Below are 27966 nucleotides of genomic sequence, written 5' to 3'. Positions count from 1 at the left end.
GTCGCTCCGGAGGTACGTCTACGCGCGGGTCCACGCCTTCCCGGCGCGCCGCCGGGTCTCCGCGGTTGCTAGGCGGCCGTGGATACCTGGCCGATGGATGCTGGGCGGAGCCAGGGGAAGATGGTGGTCACTGGGCCTCAGGTAAGAGGGCTCCCGATGTGATGGGGCCGCCGGGGGGCCGCTGGGAGCGGAAGAGGACCTCGCCGGACTGTCCTCCGGGCCTCTGGGCCAAGTCTGATGGAAAATCGAGGTCCGCGGGGGTAAAGAGGGGTCGCAGGTGTAGGCCGGGATCTCCGATCTGAAAATGGGCGGGTTTTCCATCGCCCCGGGCTGCGCGGATTTGTCGTCCTGCTGAGCTGTGAAAGAGCGTTGAACGCGAATCTTACAATTTTAGCATCAACCCCCTTACCTAGGTGTCCAGCTGCTAGGAATCTGTCCTATGGCAAGAGTAAACCAATGGCAAAAGCAGAGCCATGTAAGTCCGTAGTAGGATAGCAAAAAAATTTTAAATATGCTCATGAAGGTAGTGATTGAGTTCACTGTGGCATAATCACGCAGTACATCACATCATGGACTGTAAGGGGACAGTGAGGGGCAACCTCGGAGCCCGCTGAGAGGCCTTGTAGCTACCGAGGTCCAGGGTGTTGTGGGGAGGCTGCAAGCTTGCCACGGGTGTGGCTTCAGGTTGCACCCGCGTCTCTGCTCACCTGACTCTAAGGGTGGACAGACAGCATCTGACCACGCGCTAGCTCATAAATTCTCGCTCGGCTCTCCCTTTTATTACTTGCTGTGTAAATAAATCCTGTTACTGTTGTTTCTCACTGTTGGTCTGCTTTGGATCCTGTCCTGCATGCCTAAGCTCTGATGAGGACCCACCAAACTGATCAACTAGTACTCCCTGCCCCCTTTGCTGTTTCTCAACCACTAAGCTAATCATGAAGCTTCCTTTTAGAAAACCGGAGAAAGCAAAATTCAACATTGTATATTCACACGGAAACTAAGCACTCACGCAGAAACTAGGCACATACACAGATAGAATGGAACGTGTAAAGATTGCTGTGGTGGGATCTTGGGGGGATTTTTTTTTTTTTAACTTGAAAAATGTTTTTAAAGTTCAATTGAAAGACTAAATATGTGAGAAAGTGAGGTGAGGCTAACCAGGAATTTTTTTTTTAATTTTTAAAAAAATTTTTATAACATGATATAAGGCTATAGTAATTAAAATAATATGGAACAGAGTAGGCACTATAGGCAGATAGCTTATAGGAGTTTTTTATGTAGTCAAGATGCTTTTTTATTTTTTAATTAAAAAAAAATTTTTTTTTAAACCAGTATTGAAAAGATGGGTTGTTAGGTGACTTTTTCTAATAATTTTTAAAAACAATGACCAAATTCATTTTGAGCCAACAAAATCAATTACAAATACACTAAAATTTAAATCTTAAAACATGACATCATAAAACTACTGGAAGAAATGGGCCTCCTCGGTGGCGCAGCGGTTGAGTGCTGGGTTGCAAAGCTGCCTGCGGCCTCTGCAGCACCGGTTTGATCCCCGGCTGCTCCCCAGCCACCGGAGGAGGGTCCCACATGGCGCGCAGACCTCTCCTGCCGCCCGCTGCTCCCCTCAGCAGTGTACTTTGGTCCTTCTGCCTGCTCTGCTCCCCGCTCTGGCTCTGGTGAATTCTCTCACCCTCCCGCGCTTCTGACTGTACCCAGTGCATGTATGAACAAACAAACAAATAAATAAATAAATAAACATGCCTCTATTTAAAAACAAAACAAAAAAAAAAAAAACACTACTGGAAGAAGAAAGTGCTGTTGGATATATTCATAAATTTAGCAAATACTCTTCTAAATAAGTCGGCAATCCAGTTATCAGAAAGGAAACATACAAAACTGAAAACTTTCTGTATAGCCTGCAAAATTCAACTAAACAAAAAAAATCTCCAATCAGCTAAGTCTAAAAACAAATTTATGGGACCTCCCTGGTGATGCAAGGGGTTAAGTCTCAGTACTATCAAGCTATCAGCAATCACTGCCGCATGAGTTTGATCCCTGGCCTCGTCTTGCCTGCTGCTCCCCTCAGCACTATGTTTCAGTAAATCCACCTGTTCTGCTCCCCACTCTCTCTGGTCAATCCTCTCAACCCCCCCCACCTCTGGCCTGCACCCCCATTCTTTTTTTTTTTTCCTAAAGATTTATTTATTTATACAAGCACTGGGTACAGTTAGAAGCGTGGGAGAGTGAGAGAATTCACCAGAGCCAGAGCGGGGAACAGAACAGGCAGACGGACAAAATACACTGCTGAGGGGAGCAGCGGGCGCTGCAGGAGAGGTCTGCGCGCCATGTGGGACCCTCACCCATTGGCTGGGGATCTAACTGGTGCTGCAGAGGCTGCAGGCAGCTTTGGAGCCCAGCGCTCAACCACTGCGCCACCAGGGGAGGCCCTGTACCCCCGTTCTTATATGTATAAATAAATAAGAAATATTATAAAACTCTAAAGACAAATTTATGAAAATGTTTAATGATCAATTTAGAAAAATATTAAAACCAATAGGAACATGAACTGAATACATGAATACAGAAATTCAGAAGAAATAAAAGTGATCAATATACACAGTGAAAGTGAGTCATCTCACTTATTTCAAAGTGTGAGTTAAACCAATAATGAGGGTTCCCTCCATCTTATTAGCAAAGATTGGAAAAGACTGGAAAACATGCGTAGGAATGTGTGGAAACAAAGTATTAGTGGAAATAAAAATTAGTAGTGTTATGGAGAGGATTTTGGAAATTAGCTTTCAGTAAGTAGGAATTTATTCCACAAATAGCATAAAAACGGATGGGTTCAGGGATCATGTTTATAGCATTGGTCTATTAAAAAAAGAATTTGAGGGAAATAAATATGTTTATCAGTATATGGTTGGTTAAATAAATTATGGTACATCCAGAAGAAGGACTATTGTAAAGCAGTTAGAAAGAATTTGGTAGATCCATAGTACTGACATGGAAAGTCATGAAAAATACAAGGTTAGGTGAAAATGTGTTGCAGGATATGGTATGCATGCTAGGAATAATGGTGCATATAGTCAAATTAGTTTGTAAAATAAAACTTAATGTATGTATAAAAAGAACCTAGAAGTCTGAACCCACACTTAGCAAAAATTAGCAATGAAGAATCAGGTTGGAAACAAGAGTAGGGTGAAGCAGGGCAGGGCCATGAGGCTAGGCTGGGAGGAAGACCAGGACAAGAGGAGGCGAAAGCCCAAAACTTTGCTTTCTTTGTCTGCTATGCATTTCACTCTCCACCTTTGTAAACTAGGGATTTCATAGCCGGGTTGCAGCTGTATACTCTTCCTTGATAAATTAGGAGAAGGCAACTATTCTTTTTGGGGTCTTTCTTTTGGAATCATGTTTATTGTTTCCCTATTTTGACCCCTTCTTTTTTCCATAAGGTAGCCATGGAGAAAGAGCTTAGGAGCACCATTCTTTTCAATGCATACAAAAAAGAGGTGTTTACTACCAACAATGGCTATAAATCCATGCAGAAAAGACTTCGGAGTAATTGGAAGATCCAGAGGTGACTGTGTGTACTCTTTTCCTTTCTCAATAATAATGGCCTGCTGGTAACTTTGAAAAGTCTTCATTTTCTTGTTGAAGAGATTGGGTGGTGAGAGAAACTCAACTGAAAGATTGTTGAGAAGTAAATAATTACTAAAATATTTCTTTGAAAATTGGCAAATATATTATTGAGTTGTCCCCCGAGTCACAAATCAAAAAATTATACATACCAGTGTTTTAAGAGTTTAAAGCATTTCTCCATATTTTAACTGGGGCCAATACTTCAGTCTAGGGAAAGGAAAAATGTGTGTGTATGTATTTTCTTAGTAGGTAAGGATATGTAATCGATAAGCTAATGGTAGAGCTGATTGAATTAGTGATTGGAGGATACTGCACTGGCCAGGTTGAATTTGGACACTTTGCTTATGGAATTACTTGAGCGGAGGCTGATGACTTTGGGGCATCCTAGATTCTCATTTTGGGAGAGAGGCTGGACCAGGTACCTCTAATGCTCTGTGGTCTCTGATTCAATACAGACTAGAGACTAAAATAACCCATAAATTGGTTTAATTTAAACATCTAATATTTGCTTTTAAATTTTTATTTTTAGCCTAAAAGATGAAATCACATCCGAGAAGCTAATTGGGGTGAAACTGTGGATTACAGCTGGGCCAAGGGAAAAATTTACTGCAGCTGAGGTAAGAACTGTTCATAAAGAAGAAATATGGGACCTCCCCGGTGGCGCAGTGGGTTGAGCGCCACGCTGTGAAGCTGTCCACAGCCTGCAGCGTGGTTCGACTCCTGGACAGCCAGGGAGAAACCTACATGGCGTGGCAAACCTTTCCTGCCTTGCCCGCTGCTCCCCTCGCAGTGCCTTTGGTCCATTTGCCTGTTCTGCTCCTCGCTCTGTCACTGGTGAATTCTCTCACCCTCCCATGCCTCTGACCTATACCCCAGTTCTTGTATAAATAAATAAATCTCAAAAAAAATTTAAAAAGAAAAGAAGAAGAAATATGATGAGGTGGTTAGGAGCATAACTGTGAAATCCTGGTTAAATCCCACTTCACCGCTTACTGTGTGACTTCAAGGTGATCACTTCATCTCTCTCGTCATGGAGTTGCTGTGATGATTAAATGAGATAATAAATGTGAAGTGTCAGACACATACAGCAAGCGAATTAAATAATAGCCATCCTTCTTTACTCTATTTTTGCCTTGAAAATGGGAAAATTCCATTTGCAATTAAACTGCCTTTTATCCTATGTTATGGAATAATTTTTTTTTAAGTTTTGTTCATAGCATTTTGGACAAAAGTCTTTTGGGTATAGTCATAGATTGTTGTTTTTTTTATTTTCTTTGCCTAGTTTGAAGTCCTGAAGAAATACCTTGAAGGTGGTGGAGATATCTTTGTGATGCTAGGAGAGGGGGGGGAATCCAGATTTGACACCAATATTAACTTTCTTCTAGAAGAATATGGAATCATGGTTAATAATGGTAATTATTATTATTATTATTATTTTAATAAAGGCACTGTTTTTTTTTTTTATTATTATTATTCCTATTGTAGCCCTCTGGGCCTATTAGTACAATGAAAAGCCTTCCACTGAGGGTATGTGGCTTAGCATTCTAGACTCACTAGCAATCTGAGCTTCCTGGACCCAGGCTTCTTTCACTTATAAAAGAAGGGGAATTGGAACAGAGTTTCAGGCTTCCTTTCAGGCTAGAGTTTGTGTGTATTTATAGTAAAATTTATTTCTAATCTAAAATGTATCTTCCTGTCTTTTCCCCTTAAAGATGCTGTGGTTAGAAATGTATATTATAAATATTTCCATCCTAAAGAAGCTCTAGTTTCCAATGGAGTCTTGAACAGGTAAGCATGGCAAATGTGGAAATGTTTTTACAAATGACTTTCTTCTTTCATACATAAATCTGCCTTCATCTCTTCTCACACATTCCTTTCACTGGTCCTCTTCCTTTTCTTGCCTTATTGTTTTATTTTATTATTATTTATTATTCTCTTTTTTTTTTAACAGTGTTTTCATTTTATTCACATTTAGTTGCCATTAAAAGGGTAACTCATTCATAAAAGCATTTTCACTATTCTAACATCTTTTGCTTCTCATCATTCCTTACATATGAATCCCCACCACACAGCAGAAATGTTAGAAATTATCACACATGGAATCATCCAACAAATTAAATTCCTTCTACCTTTTGAAACCTTACTCATTTACCTTTCTGGCAGTTAAAATACATTCCGTTGCAAGTAATAAAAAATCCTGGTCAAATGGGATTAAACAATAAACTCCATTGGATGGGTGATTGAAAAGCTCAGAAATAGGGCAGGTATTGGGTATAGATTGAAAGATTCATGATGAGAGCAGGGTTCTAGTTCTATCTTTTTGCAGTTTTTGTGGCTCTGCTGTCCTGGAGGTGGAGGTGGGGAATAGTTTTAACAGTTGCCAAACTCATATCAGGACAAGAGAGCATGCCTTAGTTCCGGCATACCCAGCAATAGGCCTCAGATTTTCTCTGTTAGACCTGGTTTAGGCCACATGCCCATCCTGAGCTGGTCACTGTGGGCCAGTCCTATTCTCTACCCTAGCAGCTTAGATGAAGTTCGTTTTTTCTGATCCACTAGATCCTGAAACATGAATGAGGGACTTTGGAACAATATCAAGTTCTCTCTGTGAGCTTTTTCGTTTAATCAAAAGGATTCCATACTTGAGTGCCAGGCTCTCTGCTGAGTCTGATGATAACAGAGTCTAGAACATAGAACTAGAATGTGGATCTAGAAATGGACCCCTCCTTCGACTCAAGAGGAACTTACCGTTATATTTTAACATTAACTTCTGCAAGCTTCCCAAAGAGATGTGTGCATGTACTTTAATTTTTAAAAGTTGTGTCTTGAGGAAGTCTGCAAATTCAGTGCATCCTCTTCATTATTAGTGTTAATGAATGCACTGTGAAGTCCCAACTTTTTTGTTGACTAATTTTAATTTTTTCCTTCAAGGGAAATTAGCCGAGCTGCTGGGAAGGCTGTGCCTGGAATCATCGATGAGGAGGGCAGTGGAAACAATACCCAGTGAGTGTGTTCTCTGAGGTCGCCTGAAGAGTCTTCTTTTTCAAAATGAAGTTTTAATTTCTGATTACATAAATAACTCTCACAAAAAAACCCAATGTGAATGTTTCAAAAGGAAGAAAGTAGAATAGAAGTCTTCTACTGTAAATTCATTTTCTTCTCTCCAAGTTAATCAGTCTTAACAGTATGATATTTAGAGCCTCCCCGGTGGCGCAGCGGTTGAGTGCTGGGTTGCGAAGCTGCCCGCAGCCTCCACGGCACCGGTTCGATCCCCGGCTGCTCCCCGGCCACCAGAGGAGGGTCCCGCATGGCGCGCAGACCTCTCCTGCCGCCCGCTGCTCCCCTCAGCAGTGTCCTTCGGTCCTTCTGCCTGCTCTGCTCCCTGCTGTGGCTCTGGTGAATTCTCTCACCCTCCCGCGCTTCTGACTGTACCCAGTGTTTGTATGAATAAATAAATAAATAAATCTTAAAAAACAAACAAACAAACAGTATGGTATTTAGCTTTCTAGAATTTTTTATATATATATACACTATATATATATAATATATATACACTATATATATAATATATATATACTTATCTATCTTATCCTTTTAATGATTGGCAAAAATTGAATGTATCCTAACTTACCTGACCAATCTCCTATGAAACATTAAAGCAGTTTAATATTTTGCTTTACTAATATCATTATTGAGCACTTAATTATGTGATCGATATGAATTGCCTCATTTAATCTTCAGCAACAATTCTATAAAATTATAGATGAGATAACAGTTTAATTATTCAAGCTCCCTTAACTGATGAGTGTTAGAACTTAGTTTCAATCCTGGGCATCCTGCTCCATGCCTGTATTCTTCTCTTTATTGTTATAGTTTTATATTTGTTATAAATAATAAAGCACAAAAAGATCATCTTTATATGTACAATTTGTACTAATATTTTAGCAGACTGGATTGTTAACATTGGCATTTCTGTGTCAAGGGTCTCTTGATTGATGCATTGCCAAATGTGATAGGTTGGCAAATCACCCTCCACATAGTTTGTAGTACTTATAGTCCCTATGAACGCATCCTTTTTACTGCTCTTGCCAGCATGGAATATTTTCGTGAAAATACTCTTTTGGCAGCTCGCCTGCCCACCTGTGACTATGCAGGGGTCTCTTTTTTTTTTTCTCCTTTTCCTAATAAACCTGTCCTTTTAAAATGTAAGAAAATACTGTCTAACTTGCGTTTCTTTGCAAGTTAAACTAGTGAATAGGATGGCCTTTTAAAGTCTCTTTTTTTTAATTATTTATTCATTCATTCATTCATTTATTTATTTATTTTTAGAGGCATGTATATTTATTTATTTGTTTGTTTGTTTGTTTGTTTGTACATGCACTGGGTACAGTCAGAAGCGCGGGAGGGTGAGAGAATTCACCAGAGCCAGAGCGGGGAGCAGAGCAGGCAGAAGGACCGAAGTACACTGCTGAGGGGAGCAGCGGGTGGCAGGAGAGGTCTGCGCGCCATGTGGGACCCTCTTCCGGTGGCCGGGAAGCAGGCGGGGATCGAACCGGCGCTGCAGAGGCTGCGGGCAGCTTCGCAACCCAGCGCTCAACCGCTGCGCCACTGGGGAGGCCCTTTAATTATTTATTTATACAAGCACTGGGTACAGTCAGAAGCGCGGGAGGGTGAGAGAATTCACCAGAGCCAGAGTGGGGAGCAGAGCAGGCAGAAGGACCGAAGTACATTGCAGAAGGACCGAAGTACATTGCAGAGGGGAGCAGCGGGCGGCTGGAGAGGTCTACACGCCATGTGGAACCCTCCTCCAGTGGCTGGGGAGCAGCTGGGGAGCGAACCGACACCACAGAGGCTGCGGGCAGCTTTGCAACCCAGCACTCAACCGCTGCGCCACCAAGGAGTCCCTTAAAGTCTCTTGACTGACTGAATTTCCTATTCACTGCTTATTGACCATTTTTCTGTTGATTTTTTTTTTTTCTTATTCACTTATAAGACCTGCAAATATTTTCCTGAATTTACCTTTTCACTTTGAGGCATTTTGCCCTGTAGAAGTTGAATGTGTTTATGTAGTTAAAAAATACAAAGTTTTATAATTGATGTGGTATTGATGCAGTTCTTCCTGTCACTTGCATATAGGATTATAAATTGTTAATTTACTTTCATATTTCTTAAAATGCTTAATTAACTTTGAAGCTAGAGTTATACGGATTTTGAGTCAATAAACCAAAGAAAGCATAGAAGAAATTTTGTATTTGATGGCTAATTACTTAAGAAACACTGACATTAGCTTCCAATTTTATTTTTTTTTTAATATTTCTTTAATTTCTTACAGGGCCCTCACCTTTGTCTACCCTTTTGGCGCCACACTGAATGTCATGAAACCAGCAGTGGCTGTCCTGTCCACAGGCTCTGTGTGTTTCCCACTTAACAGACCCATTTTGGCTTTCTATCATTCAAAGGTACAGTCTTCCTCAGATATGGGTGGATATGCTATTTGTATCATTGAAATAGTAAAAACTGCATTACCCACTACTGCTGAGAGTTTCAGACATTTCCTCATTGATCTTCACAATAGTCTTCCTAAGTATTATCTCTGTTACTTGCCTTTTACTTCATGGGGAAACCATGGGTTGTCTAGTAATTGGTGGAGTCAAGGCTCAAACCTGCCTTTTATCTTTCTAAATCCAAAGCTTTTCAAGTATAGCATGAGGCTATATTATGTCCTATGACTACGGACACTCTCAACTTGAGAGAATTCATTAAGGAAAGGGTGGGTTAAACTACACGAAATGCACAGAATTGTCCCAGGAAAGATATCAGAAGACCAGTTGACCAGTTCTTATCCTGGAGATCTGACAAAATGTGGGTACAGGTGATTGCCAAGGACACAGCCCTCCTCACTATGACCCCACTTTCACACTGCCTTTTAGTTCACTGGTGGTTTCATTTGTCCCGTGAGACAGTGCACCAGCAGACCTTGCAGTTTTTCTCCAGGGCCCCAAATGTCTCTAAGTTCTTCATAATTCCACTTCTTTGTGGGACTTAGGTATTACCTTTCCCTCTCATTTTTAAAAACTTTGGCTTCATCTAATTAGCAAGTAAATAAATGTCTATGCTATTTTTGAAAGGTCATATTTAGACAAAATTCATATAGCTATTACAGTAGCTAACCTTTCCCAAACAGCTATAAATATTAAACTAGGGTAAATTATTAAATGATTCAGAATGTGGAAAAATTCATTTATATAAACTGTTAGCTTATAGACACAAAAGTATTAAGACACTATTTTAAGGGGCTTTTGATTGTTTAATACTAAAACTATAATTATTTTATCTCTTAACTGTGCATATAAGTTTTATTCAATGTTATTGTTGGGTTTTTATGGAGTATCCATTGGGCTCAGAATGCTGTGCTAAGTGTGGCAATTCATAGGAGAACATCATATTCCTATCTAACCATTTAAAACCCATTTACTGGGCCTCCCCGGTGGCGCAGCTGTTGAGCGCTGGGTTGTGAAGCTGCCCGCAGCCTCTGCAGCGCCGGTTCGATCCCTGGCTGCTCCCAGGCCACCGGAGGAGGGTCCCACATGGCGCGCAGACCTCTCCTGCCGCCCGCTGCTCCCCTCAGCAGTGTACTTCGGTCCTTCTGCCTGCTCTGCTCCCCGCTCTGGCTCTGGTGAATTCTCTCACCCTCCCGCGCTTCTGACTGTACCCAGTGCATGTATAAACAAAACAAACAAGCAAACCAGCAAACAAATAAATAAAGCATGCCTCTATTAAAAAAAAAAAAGCTTTAAAAAAAAAAAATAAAATAAAATAAATAAAACCCATTTACTCATATTTGCAGGTTGATAAACAATTTTTTTCAGAGTTTATTGACCTTCACGCTCTTTTTTTTTTTAAGACTTATTTATTTATGCATATAAGAGCTAGTGTATAGACCAGGAATAAGAGGATTCACCAGAGGCAGATTGGGGAGCAGAACAGGCAGACCCACTGAAACACACTGCTGAGGGGAACAGTAGACAAGACAGGAGAAGTCTGTGTGCCATCTGGGTTAGCTCCCTGGCCAGGGGATAGAACTCATGCTGCAGTGGCTACCAATAGCTTGATAGTCCTGAGATGTAACCCCTTGCGCCTCCTGGGAGGCACTATTGCCCTTCACTCTTAAGTTTGTGAGATGAACCCAGTGTTCCCCAAGAGAGGTCCACTCCATCCTGGAGACCAAGAGCACTGGCAGGTTCACACTGGGCATTCTGCCTCCTCGCTCAGGGTGCATGCCTTCACTGACCTTACTGTGACATTTTCTAGGTTTTTCGTTTACTGGGATAGACTCCTTTGACTCACTGAAGGGGCACATCAGTCCTTAAGTAGAGATACTCTTATTTAATTGGAACAAATTACAGACAAATGCTGGGAAAATGCTGAAGGTAATGGTAGAATCCATCAGGACAGAATAGAAGGATTAAAGAAAGATCTATAATCTATTTGAAATAAATGAGGTAGGAAGAAAAAATAAAATAGCATTAAAGAAAAGCTTGAATGTGATTAGTAGTAAGAAGGAAAAGTTCTTTCTCTTCCCATATTTCCTTACATATGTAGATTGAAATCACAGCACAGTTCATTCAGTCACTTCCCCTTGCTCCCTGTAGAATTCCACCAAATTCACTTCCTCTTCTCAGTAGCTGATCTCTCTTTAATGGTTAGGGTAAAGTAATAATATGATTTTTTTTTTTTCCTAAGAAGCATTTGTTTTTCATGTAGTGTTAAGTCTATTTTGAAATTTTCATTTTATTTATGGAGATTGTGGATTTGTATCTTTCAATATTTCTGACTTAGATGTAATTCTTCCTTAGTGCCTGTTCCTGTATGTGATTTTGCCTGAAAAACTGGTCTCATTTTGTGTTTTTAATATTGTACTCTTTTTCTTCTTACAAATGTGATATATAATTGGCGCCTACCCAGTGGCGCAGCGGTTGAGCGCTGGGTTGCGAAGCTGCCTGCAGCCTCTGCAGCGCCAGCTCAATCCCTGGCTGCAGGGAGAGGGTCCCACATGGTGCGCAGACCTCTCCTGTTGCCCGCTGCTCCCCTCAGCAGTGTACTTTGTCAGTCTGCCTGCTCTGCTCTCCTCTCTGACTCTGGTGAATTCTCTCACCCTCCCACGCTTCTGACTGTACCCAGTGCTTGTAAAAATAAATAAATAAATCTTAAAAAAACAAAAAAACAAATGTGTTACATAATCAACTGTAGACATGCTGAAAAACACAGCACCAGCCTGCCCATTTTTCTGAGGCAGCCATCTGCTCTAAGCAGCCCAGGCTGATCATTTAAGTTCCTTCTTTCCCATTTTTGCTTTTGCTTCATTTTTGTGTATTTGCCTTAAAATCTTTAAACTAGGATAGATGTACAAATTATGTCATGCCCTTTTTTAAAAAACAACCAACCAACCAAATATTACGACAGAAGTATTTACATGTTACTGAAAACTTAACCACCAAAAGAGGGTCCAGGGACCATTTTTCTGTATTTGGACTTTGGATTTCTTTCTAATTTTTTTGTGATTATGACTATAAAGTTATACATGAGTTTTTTGGTTTATTTCAGACTGTTTTGTTGCATCTGTTGACAATTTCAGGAGTAATCTGAATTTTTGAAACTTAACCAATACTGTTTATAGTTATTTTTCATATTTACTGTTCTCATAGGCAAAATACTTTCTTTCATTTATTAAAATATATTAACATTGAATTTTTTTTCTTTTTAGTTAGTTCTTAGATCTTTGGTGAATTTTTCATGCTGTGGCTTAGTTTTCTGTTTGGGTCTTGGTTAAATACCTTTTGGGACTCATACATGTCTTTAATTCATACAGATTATCTTTGGATTTATCTTTTTTTTTCCTTTAGAATTATGATCTTTACATAAGATAACAATGGGGAAATGCTGTAGAACCAGTTCACAGTACTTTTTGTGGACTTCAAGTAAGAGAATCTAGAGGCATCTAAAATGAGAGTCAGGCTGGACTATGGTTAATATTTCTAGACTGTTAAATCCTGATGTGAATTGGTTGCTCACATGATTCTGTTAAGGGGAGTGACTTGGATATACATGGCACATTTGGGAACTTGACTATTTGACACTGTTTTGTCATCAACAGAACCAAGGTGGGAAGCTGGCAGTGCTTGGCTCCTGTCACATGTTCAGTGACCAATATTTGGATAAAGAAGAAAATAGCAAAATCATGGTACACTTTTATCTTTCATTACATTAACATATAATGTGTTAGTATGATTTTCATGTCATTTTTTTAAAAATCATGCTCAGTTCTTTTATTCATTTAAAGCCAGCATTCAGAGCCATTCTCTGCCCATCACTGAGAATACCAAGTGGAGTCAGGCCTGGTTTGGAAAAGATTATAGTACATTGAGTGAGAGCAGGAGAGCAGAAGTGAATCCAGAAGGATATGGCAGCATAACTTTGCAGTATGCCAGGTTGGGTGGGAGTAGACCCTGAAGAAGAGGTGCAGGGCAGGCCCAACCATGGCCTCACATATGACACCCAGGACCTCAAACTTACTGTGGGAAGCCGCAGAGCATGGGTATGGTCAGAGCTGTGTTAAAGGAAGACACCTCTGCCTGCTGTATGAAAGGTGGAAGGGAGGAGGCTGCCTAGAGCCGATTTGGAGGCTGATTGAGTCAGCCAGGCAAGAAGGGAGGACTGGAAGAAGATGGTGAGGGTGTGAATTCCAAGAGTATGGTAGGCATGGGAGGTATTTAGGAGGAGTTATGCATACGACTGGTCAGTGACTAATGTGGGGAATGAGGTACAGGCGTTGCAGTCGATTGTCAGGATAAGGAAAGGACACGTGTGTTGGGAAGGGTGACGTGTGCACAGACATGCGCACCAGAGCTGCGCCCTAGTGTGATTCCTGTGAAGTGCCTGCCGGAGGCAGAAGCTCCCCCTGAAACTTGACATTAATGAAATCAAGTCCCTCAGCCTCTGATTGTTTGGGAAGAGTAAGATTTTGTTTCTCTGGAATGCACAAGGAGTTCTATTGTCTCTGGACACGTTCTGTGGAGACCTAGGTTATTCAGCATTTTCTTCCAACTGTTATCAGCACATTAAACAGGAATTTCTTTGGGGCTGTGAGTAGTTTCTATCATTTTGGCTCTGGTTAGAAGGTAGACTGCCCAAAGATAAATGTCTCATAATAAACGTTGCATTAGGATATGGAAAATTTTTTTAAGTTTTCATGTGATTTCACTAATTACCAACTGTCTGATCCTGTGTTTGATTTTTAATCTAGGACGTTGTTTTCCAGTGGCTCACAACAGGAGACATCCACCTAAACCAGATTGATGCTGAGGACCCAGAGGTAAGAGATTGTGAATCAGAAAACTTTTAAATAAAAAAATAGCTTCAATTTCTCATCATCACTTGTGTTTCAAAGAAATCTACCTAGCTTACTATAAGAGATGGAAATAAGTGATGAAGGCCCCACTGTAAAAAAAAAAATGAAACAATAAATTATATAATTAATGATAGAACTAATTGGGGTGGAGTTCCTGCTATTTTTATATTTATATAGATACATATAGATATACATGTATAATAACTGGAAAATAAAATGTGCTCTCTGGCCCAAACTTTCAAAATCAGTGTCCATAGAGAAATACTTCTTTCAGAAATAGGAAGGTATAAAAATAATATTTTCAGGGCCTCCCTGGTGGCGCAAGGGGTTAAGACTCAACCTATGAAGCTGTCCGCAGCCTCTGCAGCATGAGTTAGATCCCCAGCCGGCCAGGGAGCAACCCACATGGTGCAGCAGACCTCTCCTGTCTCCCCCGCTGCTCCTCTCAACAGTGTATTTCAATCAATCTGCCTGTTCTGTTCCCCACTCTGTCTCTGGTGGATCCTCTCACCCCTCACAACTTTGGCCTGTAGCCCAGTTCTTGTATGCATAAATAAATCTTTAAAAAAAATAATATTTTAATGAAGAAGGAAAGATCATCAAAATTTAAGTATTAAACTATAATTTTGTTTCCTTCAGGACTGGCAGTCTGGCACTATCAGACTGGTGTTCTGGTAGTGTTTATAGACGAGGGGAAATAGAAACCAGCCCATGTCACGTGTGGGGGACAGTGAGCAGGGGCACAGGCTCCAGAAACGGCCTGATGTGGGCATTACGAAGGCCTTGACCAGGTTCTTAACCTAATTGGAGACCTTGAAGAATTTATTTACTTCGATCTCCTCAGCTAGAAAAGAGGAATGGCCACAGAGAGGAATGCTCCACTTAAGAGCTGGGTCTTCTAGAAGCCAGTGGCTGCGTTCTGTTTTTGCTCCACTGTAGAGCTTGGCCCTTACACAGGTTATTTCTGAGCTTTTTTTTTTTTTTTTTAATAGAGGCATGTTTTATTTATTTATTTGTTTGTTTGTTTGTTTTGTTTATACATGCACTGGGCACAGACAGAAGCGCGGGAGGGTGAGAGAACCCATCAGAGCCAGAGCGGGGAGCAGAGCAGGCAGAAGGACCAAAGTACACTGCTGAGGGGAGCAGCGGGCGGCAGGAGAGGTCTGCGCGCCATGCGGGACCCTCCTCCAGTGGCCGGGCAGCATCGCAACCCAGCGCTCAACCGCTGCGCCACCGGGGAGGCCCTATTTCTGAGCTTTTTTATCTTAATGTTCTATGGGACAGTAATACCTGTGCTCTGTCTCACAGTGTGACTGTGAGGCCTACTCTCATAGATGTAATTTTACTTACCAATTAAAGGTCTAAGAAGTGCTATGTAAGACTTCCAAAGAATGTATATTTATATATACCAGGCACAATATATATATATCCTACTCTTCCACATAAATCATCTTATCTCATTCTCTCAGGGAGAAAGATGGTCTTTTTGATATTTTATAGATGAGGAAATTCTGAAATTCTGTAAAATTGCTATGTGTGGAAGTAACAAGCCAGGGCAGAGCCAGGACCCAAACCTAGTCTCCTGACATGAAGTCCACTTACTCATTCTATGGTTGCTTCTGTGGTTCTTAAGCTCTGAAATATCAGGAAAATTATTTCCTGGCAGTGAGTAGCGGGAGGTGGGCAATAAGGCAATCAGAAATGGTGGTCTGCCGAGTGCTTCCTTCCTCAACTGAGGATGTGGCTTCTCAGGGCTGATGGGTCAGGAAACAGGACAGCCCATGTTTAAAATGGTTCCTTATATATAAGGAAACAACAAGTGTATGGATGTTTTGCTTAACTTCTCTTGAAGATTGGTGTAAGCCCCCTAAATAAAAGAATCAGGGTACAGTCAGGAATTCACTCTTCAGATCCCAGAAGACCCAGCTCTTGAGTGGAGCTGACTCAGAGGGGAAGATAGTCTGGTTTCACTAAAATCATGTGGTTCCCTAGATCTTCATATGTGAGACCTGGGGAAAAGTGAACATTGTATTGTAAGTCTTTGGAAAGTAGAATGCTGGATACAATAACATAGCAAAGAAGATATTTTGAAAAACTGAACTTCCTCACTGTGGTTTCAGATCACACCTTGTTATGTCAAAATAGCTTTTAAACCTAGGTAGTAATTGTTTCAAATGATATTTAATAGACTACAATGGCAGCTCAGTAAGGAGCTGATGGAATTTACATAAGTTTTAACCTTCAAATCTGCTAGGAAGCCAGTAGTCTTGGGAGCACTGTTCTCACTGGATAGCTAGGGCGGGAGGCTTCTCAGCAAGCATTCTGTTGCAGCCTCTATGCAGAGATGAGACTCGCCCTCTGGGCTGTGGGCTTGCTGTGCCCATTTCTGACCCCTTCCTCTAGCAAAGCTAGATGTTCCAGGGAAGGGCAGTTATTTGTTTATGCTCCTCCCCTGTTTCCTGGCTGAAAAAAAACTGAGAATGGGGAGCTTGTGATCCTTGGGGTCTGTAGAGAAAAATGTGCCTTTTGGCCTTGCTTGTCTTCTCTGGACTGCTCAGGCACGTCTCCAGTGCTGGCTCTTAAAAACTCAGAACAGCGTGTGACCGGTGACTTCAGACGACCAGTTGTTAAGCTGTGGCCTTGTCAGATGTCAAGGTTAACTGCAATTCAAAGGCATTTGAGGAATAAACTTCTCGTTGCCAGACACATTTATTTACATTTACTATGTAAATAGGTAAATCCACTCACATGGATTGGAATTCACAAGCATTCACATTGGGCAGCCGTCCTTCTGTCTTTGCCCAGCTGCTTTGTTCCAATCCTCATTAGCAACAATCCCAGCGCTTCTCGTATGTTCTTCCAAAGACCCTTTATACATATGTATAAAGGGTGTGTGTGTTCTCCTTCCCCCTTGTCTTACACATACAGGCGGACCATATATGCTCCCCAGCACCTTACTTTTTAAAATGACCATATGTCTTAGAGATTCTTCCATGTTTATATACATAAAGCGTTTTCTTTGTGTGTATTTTTTTTTCAAAAGATATATTTATTTATTTATACAAGCACTGGGTACAGTCAGAAGCACGGGAGGGTGAGAGAATTCACCAGCGTCAGAGCGGGGAGTAGAACAGACAGACTGACGAAATACACTGCTGAGGAGAGCAGTGGGCGCGGCAGGAGAGGTCTGTGTACCGTGTGAGACCCTCGCCAGTGGCCGGGGATCGAACCAGCGCTGCAGAGGCTGTGGGCAGCTTCGCAGCCCAGCACTGCTGCACCACCAGGGGAGGCCCTGTGTGTGTGTATTTTTTAAGATGCATTTTCTACTGGTTGTCCTGAGTCTATTTAACCCGGTATCCTGCTGATGGACAGTTAGGTTTCCTGGTATCTTACTGTTACCAGCACACACGTGTGCCATCATTAAGAGCTTGGCAATGCTAGAGGCATGTTCTTGGTCAGGTGGGAAGGGCTGGTATCTCGTGTCAGCTGTGGGATTGTCTGTGTTGGGCTCATAGGCCTTAGGTGAGAAAGCAGAGTGGATGCCCCAGATGCCGGAGACAGACAGACACAGAATGGGAGCTTGTGGACTTTATTTTATGATTGCCTCTATTTTCTCACTAAATAGAAAATAAAATCTTCAGCTAAAATTAAAAAAATCGTTTTAGATGAACTGACAAAGGGAAACTATTACTTGGGGTAATGGGAAAGTGAATAGTCTAGGAAAATGAACTTTATGGCCAATTACTCAAGTCAGTGATCATGACATTAAAAGGTGACCAGTAAGCAGGCTTGCACATTTCCCTGGCTGTGTGAGCATTGGCATGAGTCATTGAACAGTTAGAATTAGTCAGCACTGGAGTTTAACCAAATGACTTTTCTTCTTCTTTCCACACAAAGTGACTTATTTAAGGTTTAGTTGACAATGATCAGGAACAGTGAAATCTTTGGGTAAAGGAGTATAATAAATATTGCAGATTTAGACTTGTGACATCAGAGACTTCACAGATCAAACTCTTGCTCCCACTCTGCTGAAAGGAACCCTCTTGTGGCTTTCAGATTTCTGACTACATGATGTTGCCCGACACAGCCGCCCTGTCAGAGCAGCTTCGAGTGTGTCTCCAGGAGGGCGACGAGAACCCACGAGACTTTACCACCCTCTTCGACTTGTCCATTTACCAGCTGGATACCACCTCCCTCCCCAAGGTCATCAAGTCAGTATTTGTGGCTGTCTGAGCTGCACTGCCTTCCATTCTGAGTGTTTGGTATAAAAACATGAGACTAGGGGTGGGAGTTAGGGTTGCACAAATGGGATATGCAGAAGGTGTGCTTGGATCTGTGAGGAGCTGGGAAAGGCAAAGGCAGCTGGGAAGTTGGGTAGGGGACTCGTGCAGAGGGAACTGCTAGCAGTCATAGGCTCACAGTATTCCAGGCTCTGTCTCAGGCATTTAGGGGTACCAACTTTTTCTGGTTTGCCTAGGATCTTCCCGGCTTTAGCAGAGTCCCATATTCTAGGAACCCCCTCAGTAGATCTCTTCAGTCACCTATAGGCACCCCGCATAATTCATCTTTTCAGTAGTCCTCTGAGTTACTGGCCTCATTTCCAGATGAGCATACCTAGGTTAAGGAGGGTGAGGTATTATCCCAAAGGGAGAGCAGGGGTTTAAAGTCAGACCTGAATGATTTTTAAGCCAGAGCATTACCCTATTTTAGTTCCTGTTTTGTTGTTGTTTTCCACCCCTGATGGCAGGGTCAGCAACTAACATTTTCTAGTATCTCCAAAATTGCCTGGGCTGTCCATCTGGATACACACTGCACACACAGCTACAGTTGATCGTCTAACTTCCTACCCCTCTACTTGAGCTCAAGTTCAGCAAATGCAGAGCTGTTCCTGTGCAAAGCACTGTGCTTCAAGTTTATGGTTTTATTGAGGAGACACACAAAAGCTGTGATGCACAGTTATGTTAATGTTGAATCTGAAATATAAACTCGGAGGCCATAGCATAATGAAGAAAGAGAATTTGATTCTGACCAAGATGAGCAGAGACCTGTATGAAAGAGGACCCTTTATTGGGGGCCTCCCTGGTGGCCTAGGGGTTAAGTCTCAGCGCTATCACCACTATAGCCTGAGTTGGATCCCTGGCCAGGGAGCTAACATGGCACAGCAGACCTCTCCTGTCTCACCTGCTGCTCCCCTCAGCAGTATATTGAAATAAAATCCACCTGTTCTGCTCCCCACTCTGTCTCTGGTGAATCCTCTCACCCCCCCTACACCTCTGACCTACACTCCAGATTTTGTACATAAAATTAATAAATCTTTAAAAAGAAAAGAAAGAGGGCCCTTTTAGCCAGGCCTTGATTATTTCAATCAACATTTCTTGGTGCCTTGTGTCTGCTTAGCACTGTGCTGGGCACGAAGGGGTATGCTTTAATGGGTGAGGAAGATTTTAGATGGGTGGGGCATCAGAACAGAACATTCTGCAGCAAGGTCTGGATCCCGGTATGAGCAAAGCCCCTGACATTCACGTGGTCAGGGTGTGTCCAGGCAAGGACGCTTTTTCCTGACTGCCCGTTAAACTGCATTTACTCTTGACTGCTAACAAAGCCAACTTGGTAATAGTTTAAAAATCTGTCCTCTGAAGTCACTTGCAACATACCATTATGCATTCTCTGACTTCAACACTTGAGAGAGACATGCCTGAGCATTAAAGATCAAGGGCCAGACAAACCTCCTACAGCTCAGGGTAAGGGTTGGATTTATAGCTGGGATACTTGTAAAGACCTCTAGAGCAGGGACATGAGAGTACGTTTTTAAAGCCAACACAAACAATTTCTTGTAGCAGTTTGTAGGATGAGTTGGAGTACGGAGAAATGAAGAAACCAGTTAGGAGACTATTGCGGCAGACCAGGAGGACTGAAAGGTGGAGCCAGTAAGAGTAGTAGCTGTGGTTTAAGAGGGGTGTGGGAGAAGAGGCTCTCAGGACGTGGGCCATAGGCGGCTGTGATGGAGATGTCTGCAAGACCAGTTTCTCCTCTGGGACCTGTGTAACTGGTGATGCTGCTGACTGGCAGGAAGAGGGAAGAAAAATGAGTATTCAGGGCACTCTCCATCCAAGGTGGTTGAGAGGTGGCCTGTGAGGCTGTGTGGAGGAACTACTGTGTAGACACGAAGAGGTCCAGATAGCACTGTTGAGAGAACTGCACAAAGGTTTAGGGATAGCACTATGGAGGGAATTGGGCTCAAGACAGGACTTCACACTGTTAGTGTGCCACCACAGGGCACCCAGGGGCCCCAAACTATTAAGAGTTACACACTTTAGAGGAATTTGGTCATCTGTGCACACAAAGATAAATGAAGCAGCTTAGTATGATGGATATTTAATGGAATTAGTTTGCATACAGAGAGGGCTATTCCTAATAAAATAAAGGGCTATTCCTAATAAAAATTTCCCAATAAAACACCCAAAATTACCCATTCCCTTGTAAGCAAATGCCTAGCTAAACAGGGTCGACCCAAAGTGGGGCTAGAGACGCCCAAACATTTGCCATAAATCAAAGGCACCTTTTGGCAGGGAACAGCAAGAAAAGGATAAGACAGGTCTGGGACAGAAGGAGCAAAAGAAAATGCAATATCAAGATAATGGCTGCCATCATCTCTGCCAAGAACAGTTCTCACTTGTCTCACACCCACATGTCTTTTTCAAGTGTGATAGTATTTGTTGACTACAGGCAGAAAGTACATGCTCAATAAATGTTTGTAATGTTTAAATAGACAACAGAGCTCTCAGACATGATGAAAGGTTCTATTTATAAAAAATCCAATTAAAACATAATAATAGCAGGGCTTCCCCTGGTGGTGCAGCGGTTTAGCGCTGGGCTGCGAGACTGCCCACAGCCTCTGCAGCGCTGGTTCGTTCCCGTTCCCTGCTGCCTGCGAGGGTCTCACAAAAAAAAAAAAAAAAAAAAAAAAAAAAACACAAAAAACACATAATAATAGCAGTTACTGTTTATACTTAAACATGAATTCCCTAATTCCTGTAGAAAGATCTACAAAAGATCTTTCCTTTTTTCCTCATCCCATTTGCTTAACAAAGCCAAGCAGTTAAATCTCTGTCTCTGCCAGCTCTAGGCTTACAGCCACGGAGCTAATAAGCAAGGTTGGAAAATAACACATGTCCACCTGGAGTGTCTGACTTCAAATCCACAATCACTTAACTTTAAGTGGACCTTTATTGTTGCTAGGTAACTCTTCTATTGCAACCTGATCCACCCTCCCACACTTCTACCCCCAGCCCCTCCACTCCCCCCCCCCCACCTCACCTGGTTGTGTTGAATGTTGGAAGTATAATTGCTACCACAGGTCAGGCTGTATACATGGCATGGTAGGTACTCAATGAAAGTTCTTTCTCTTCCCCCTGTGGGGATCTATTCACGGCGGGGGGAAAGATTCTCCCCAAGGGACTGGTGGAGGCGCTTACAGCAGTGAGTTCAGCTAATGAACTTTCTTCAGTCTCCTCTCTCCTTTCTGAAATGACTCTTGTGTAGAAGCAGACATGAACTTGGTCCACACCCATTGGCATTTGTTTTTTAGCTTCATTGTGAAAGGCCACAAAAGTGTAAAGTATTAAGGTGTGTCCAGGCAAGGACATTTTTCATTTGTGTCATTCGCAGAGAGGTTTAGCCAGCTAACAAAATTATGTATGATGCAGAAGGACAAAATAACACAGGGGTAAGATAGCACTAACTCTGTAGACATATTCCCCCTCTGCCCCTGTTCTCCCTGGGAGATAGCCACTCTGGCAGCCTGTGCTCTGTGACAGTGCCGAGCAACTTTGTCCTTCATCCTTTATGCTCTTGCTTCTGCCTGGGCCCCGCTGAAGGTCGCTGCGTGGGTCCTTCCCTTCTGTCATGCAGGGTTTCTCTGGCCAGTCTCCCTCCTGCCCCTTCTTTGTCTTTCTCTTGATTAGATTCTTCCTTTGGTACCTGCATCTTGGCTTTTTTGTATTGTGTGTCTCTTCACCACTAGAATGTAAGTTCCACCAGGGCCTGCCTTGGTCTCTTTTTTTCCCACTGTTGATGTCCTCCTGGGTATAAAACTGCCTGGTGCATGGTGGATACTCAGTAAATATTCTCTGGGGAATGAGCATGCAGAAGTGCATATTGTACAGGTGTGTTCAGTTGCTAGAAACAGGCTTCAGATTTGACTCCCATCTCTTGAAGGTGAAAGCAAATAAGGAAACACAGTGAATTCCAAGTGCCCACTAGGTGAAATTTTTTAAAAGTTTATTTAGAAGAAGCCTGGAATGAAACTTGAATGAAATATGAATCCCTTTCGGTTCTTAGTGATGTCATACTGTATGATACAGAACAGATTCGTGAAATAATTACATTTCACAACACTTTGTGTATGTTTTTCTGCAAAAGTGCTGCAGCATCTGATTTGATGAAGAGTAGCATAGTGTGATCAGCTGGACAGTGTTTCACCTTGACCCCTGCTTTTGGCTTTATTGTTAACACAGGGCTCATGAACAGCTCAACGTGAAACATGAACCTCTCCAGCTCATCCAGCCTCAGTTTGAGACCCCGCTGCCATCCCTTCAGCCAGCAGTGAGTAGGTGTGCTGGGGCATCCTGTCACAGAACCCCACTGCTAGCCCTTCCCTCACCTGCTGGGCCCCTCAGGTGGATCCTTCTGTGGCACATTTCTTTGGTTCCAAACATGCACAGAGACCAAGCCTACTAGTATCCCACAGGGACTTTATATGGTATATTTCCCAATTGAGGAATCAAGGGCATGCACTTGCTAGTCAGTTCCCATCATGTGGAGTTGGAGGGCATATATGAGGACTCGTGGATGAAAGGGAGGAAAGGCTTTGTGCTGCAGCTTTCCAGACAGCAGGTTCTTAGTCACAGCATGATTCTCACAGCCCATGGATCATCATGTTCACGTAGGTTTTCAGCATTGCAGCCCAGCACTCATTCAACTTGCCTTCAAAATTATCTTACCCCCTCACATTCTAGAATGTAACAAGCTGGTTGGCTCCATCTTGGCCACTTGAAATCAGCCTTCGTGGAAGTATTTCTATCACAGAAAATGACAGGATCAGGATTGGTACCTACCAATTCCAACTCCAGCTTCAGAACTTTCTACAGTCATCTACATCTCCTTCTCCAGTGTGTCCCTAAACAACTCAGGATTGAGAAACAAAGATGTGCAATCAGCTGTTCAACACAAACCCAATTAAGCCCCAGCTTTATTGACGTATCGCCTCATGCTGGTTCAGGCATTGGCGTATCACCTGGGTCAGTTTACTGTTTAGTTGGAGCTGGTTCCACTTGGTTGCTCACAATGGCAGTTGTCTTGATTGATGTGGGTCTAAAGGGTCAGGGCAGGAAGTGGTAATGGGCTTTGGGGGTTCATCTCAGGGAAGATCTGAGCATTAGCCTTCGTATTCCTATGTCTCATCACTCTTACTTATGACTTTGGTTTTTTAGGTTTTCCCTCCCAGTTTCAGGGAATTACCACCTCCTCCGCTGGAACTGTTTGACTTAGATGAGACTTTCTCTTCTGAGAAGGCTCGGCTTGCTCAGATTACCAATAAGTGTAAGTTTGACCAGTTTTTTCTTTGTTTTCTTTTTTTTTTTAATTTCTTTTTTGTTTTCTTTTGTGAGTTCTATTTAATTGCATACTTCTGCAATTTACCATGAGAAAGCTTAGCTTTGAACAGGAGTATAAAGAAAAATTACAATTTTTGTAAATGCTGTTTCATGTAAATGGTGTTTCTCTGGAGACCAGTTAACTCAGTGAGTTAGAGCACGGTGCTGACCAGAAGCCACGGTCTCGACTTTAATCCCTGTAGGTCCTGGGTTCTGACCAGTGGATGGATCACGACCTTGCCTGCCACTTAGCAAATCCAGGTCATTGGTTACAGGCAAGTTAAACAAGAAAGCTCAGTCAGGGCCAACAGAATCACAAGGACTTCAAATCAAAAGGATACTAAGAGAGTCAAATTTGTCTGCCTTGACCCGTGGATGAAGAAATGGGGCCTAAGCTGCTCAGCTGCACGGTGCTTGGTGCACCTGACGTGCACCTGCCTCCCACACAGCAAGGGGCCTTCACGCCTCATGCTCTCATAATATATCAGAGTTGTAATTTGTGCACCATCCACCTGAGGCAGCAGTCCTGCCACTGAGAATCTGATCTGAGGCGATGAATATAGATGCACCTATGACTCCTACATCAGTTATTTAAAGGATCAAATGGAATTAGGAGGAGCCTTGATGACCAGTAGCGAGGAATTGTAGTAATCGGTGCGACAGTCAGTGGGTAACATGTAGTCATGATAAAAGAGGTGTATGCAGGTTGGGGAGTGACACTGATAGAATTTAAATGTGAATCCTAATGAAGATCGCAAGATATAAAACTGCATGTGCAGTAGGATCCTAGGTCTGTGAACAGCCTTTATATGTCCAGAGACCTGAAAGGAGGATGCAAAAGGGAAGGACGTTCAGTGTAAAACACTTCAATGCATCTGTTCTGTGGCGGGCGCTGGACAAAAACTAGCACAACATAGCGATTGGTCCAGTGGGAATAACAGACCTGCAGGGTCAGAGGCTTCGACCCAGCATTTCTATTTCTAGCAATTTACCCACAGAAATCCTTACAGCAATGCAAAACAAAAAAGAGAAATCTGCCACACTCATTCTGAAGTGTGCACTGTCACCTACAGTTAAGCTTATTTTCTAACTCATAAAAATAAACTCATAAAAAGAAAAATTGTCAAGAGTCTAATGGTTCATTAGTAGGGGGACTGATTGAAATAAGTTGGAGTTACATATCTGTTAAAGATATAGAGCAGGGCCTCCCCTGGTGGCGCAGCGGTTGAGCTGCGAAGCTGCACGCAGCCTCTGCAGCACCGGTTTGATCCCCGGCCACCAGCGAGGGTCCCACATGGTGCGCAGACCTCTCCTGCCACCCGCTGCTCCCCTCAGGAGAGTATTTCGTCAGTCTGCCTGTTCTGTTCCCCACTCTGGCTCTGGTGAATTCTCTCACCCTCCCGTGCTTCTGACTGTACCCAGTGCTTGTATAAATAAATAAATAAATCTTTAAAAAACAAACAAAAAAAAAGATGCAGAGCATAGGTTTTGACATGGGATGTCCACGCTGCATTGGTAAGTGTGATGAAGGTGACTCACAGAACTGGTAGTTTGATCCCATTTTTTATCTGTACAGAAATACGCAGGCATATGTGGCCATGGTGACTCTGGGTGGTTACCTGGGACTAGAGCTAGAGTGAGAGGTTTTTGCAGCGGTACAGTTTGACTATCTTACAAAAAACTTACATTTCTGTCATAACTTAAGTACGGGAAAAGAAAGCACAGTACAGCAAGGGGGCAACTGTGACTCTCCAGCCGTCCGCTAGAGGGCTGCGGGGGGAGCTTTCTGGTACCTTGTAAACAGTTACGGGGGGGTGGTTTCTCTGTGATTTCCTTTCCTACATTATCGCTTTAACAGTGCCACTTAAATACCCATATGCCTTGTGCGCAGGGTCCTTGCTATATTCCGAGAATGGTAACTTGATTTCCTACTGGTTGCTTCAGTTCCTTGTAATGTGCCGGGTCTGGGACTAGGAAAGCCAAGACCTATCCTGCTTTTCCCAGTTAGGAGTCATGCTTTTGTCCTAATTTGTCCAAACAGCACAGATCTCTACACTGTGTCTGTGTTTAAGTCCTTTGGTCACGTTACCCTGTGAAAAGATAAGCGACTGAAGAGGCGCAGGCACGTGCTGGGGTGCCTGTACTTGGGGATGTGCAGAAGCTAAGGGTTAATGTAACTGCCCCACCTGTGTGTAGGTACTGAAGAAGACCTGGAATTCTACGTCAGGAAGTGTGGTGACATTCTTGGAGTAACCAATAAATTACCAAAGGACCAACAAGATGCCAAACATATCCTTGAGCACATCTTCTTTCAAGTGGTGGAGTTCAAGAAATTGAACCAGGTACAGAGCCTAGAAGGCCGCGTGGAATGTGTGTTTTGAGCCATTCATTCATTATATACGTATTTATGGGCATCTACTAGGTGACCAAACCAAGACAATCCCTGCACTTAATGGGACATCTTTTAGCTGGAGGAGGTAGTAAACAGTAGACATAATACATGAATAAATCCCCTAGTATGTTACAAGGTAAGTGCTTTGGTATAAGAAAAAGCAGAGCCGGGAAAGAGGAATCAAGGGCGCGACTGTGGCAATATTAAATTGGGGGGCAGAACAGGCTCACCACACAGCTGATATTGGAGCAAAGACTGGAAGGTGCTAAGGGACTCGTAGCTCGCTGGGGGCCCAGCGTCCCAGGTTGGGGAGAGACCTGTGCAGAGTCTATAAGGCTGGGCCATGTCCGGCATGTTTGAGGAACAGTGATGATATCAGCATGGCTAGAGAAGTGAGCAGGACAGGAGGTCAGCGCCTTATGTACAAATCATCTCTCTCTGGACTGAGGACCAAGAACTGTAAATTTATCCCGTCTTCATTTTTTCTATCCCTTAACAGGATTTCTAAAATTAAAGGACCAGTCACTGTTGGTAAATGAGCATTCATAGACTACAGATGTCGATCCCTATCACCCCAAAAGCTTCAAAATATATACAATTTTCTTTCAGCAATTTAATCCTCAAGATTGTCGTTAATATATTTCTGTATTTGTATACATTTACCAGCCAGGATGCTCAGTACAGCATTTTTTAAGTAAAAGTCTCCCTCACTAGGGATCTGGCTAAGTAACTTGGGTACATCTGTACATTGAAAATGTTTTAGAAGGGCTTCCCCAGTGGCGCAGCGGTTGAGCGCTGGGTTGCGAAGCTGCCCGCGGCCTCTGTAGCGCCGGTTCGATCCCCAGCTGCTCCCCGGCCACCGGAGGAGGGTCCCACATGGCGCGCAGACCTCTCCTGCCGCCCGCTGCTCCCCTCAGCAGTGTACTTCGGTCCTTCTGCCCGCTCTGCTCCCCGCTCTGGCTCTGGTGAATTCTCTCACCCTCCTGTGCTTCTGACTATACCCAGTGCATGTATAAACAAAACAAACAAACAAATAAATAAAACATGCCTCTATAAAAAAAAAATTAAAAAAAAAAAAGAAAATGTTTTAGAAGAATATCAAGGACTTGGGACAGCATTCATGATACAGTAAGATGGTGGTGGGGGGATATTAAACAGTATAGTCCTTTCTTTAATATAGAGGTGCTTAAAGTTTTAGATGCTGAGTGGGTTCTACTGGCAGGCAGCTGGCTCTGCTGGGTACTCGTATGTGCCAGGCATGGTGCTAGATATAGGGGCTCTGGCAGTGACCAAGAGCAATGCAGTTGCTATGTCTCTGAGCTGTGTGGTAGGCGAGACATGAGTGTGTAGGCCATTCCAGGGCTCTGAGGTAAGTCCTGTGAAGGAGAACCCAGAGGCAAGCCATTGGTAGAGCTGCTCAGCCCTACAGTGTGGAATGGGGGCTCAGGTAGGTTCCCAGCAGTATTTACCCTGGTGGCAAGACAGAGACAGGTCCCCAAGGCCAAGAAGTCTGGTGTGATCTTTGTCCCAGTGCCTCAACTGGTGCAGTGTTTCTCTCCATGCATTGTGGTGCGTGGTGGGCAATGGTAGAACTTGATCCTTGGACTGGATTCAGCTTTTAAAGCCAAAGGTGACCTAAGTGTCTCAGTAAGTGGCGATTCAGAATTGCTGATCAAAGAGCTTAATTGAAATACTAAAATTGTCTCATTCCCTCATCTAGGAGCATGACATTGATACAAGTGAAGCACCATTCCAGAACAATTTCTGAAGATTACACCTGGAAGCATTTTCTCCTCCTGATTCTCTCTTTGTAAACTATTTTTGAATTATTACTTATCCAAACTGTCTATACACTCTTTCTTGTATGAATGAGT

At 42.8% G+C, this 27966-nt stretch overlaps 1 protein-coding gene across 1 annotated transcript; it reads left to right on the top strand.

Moving 5' to 3' along the window:
- Window positions 1–120: 120 nt before the first annotated feature.
- IFT52 (intraflagellar transport 52) lies at window positions 121–27860 on the top strand (the record flags this gene model as incomplete). The annotated part of the gene is made up of 14 exons (XM_084248232.1): window positions 121–141; window positions 3453–3577; window positions 4169–4256; window positions 4922–5051; window positions 5352–5427; window positions 6571–6642; window positions 8972–9098; window positions 12794–12880; window positions 13943–14011; window positions 18104–18258; window positions 22564–22651; window positions 23539–23647; window positions 25897–26042; window positions 27813–27860. The coding sequence occupies 14 exons, from the start codon at window positions 121–123 to the stop codon at window positions 27858–27860; spliced, it is 1341 nt and encodes a 446-aa protein (XP_084104358.1).
- Between the last annotated feature and the right edge of the window lie 106 nt (window positions 27861–27966).

This window comes from Talpa europaea (assembly GCF_964194135.1).
Source record: "Talpa europaea genome assembly, chromosome: 11".
NCBI lineage: Eukaryota > Metazoa > Chordata > Mammalia > Eulipotyphla > Talpidae > Talpa > Talpa europaea.
Note: the sequence above shows the minus strand (reverse complement) of the source record. Positions and strands in the feature narration are given on the sequence as shown.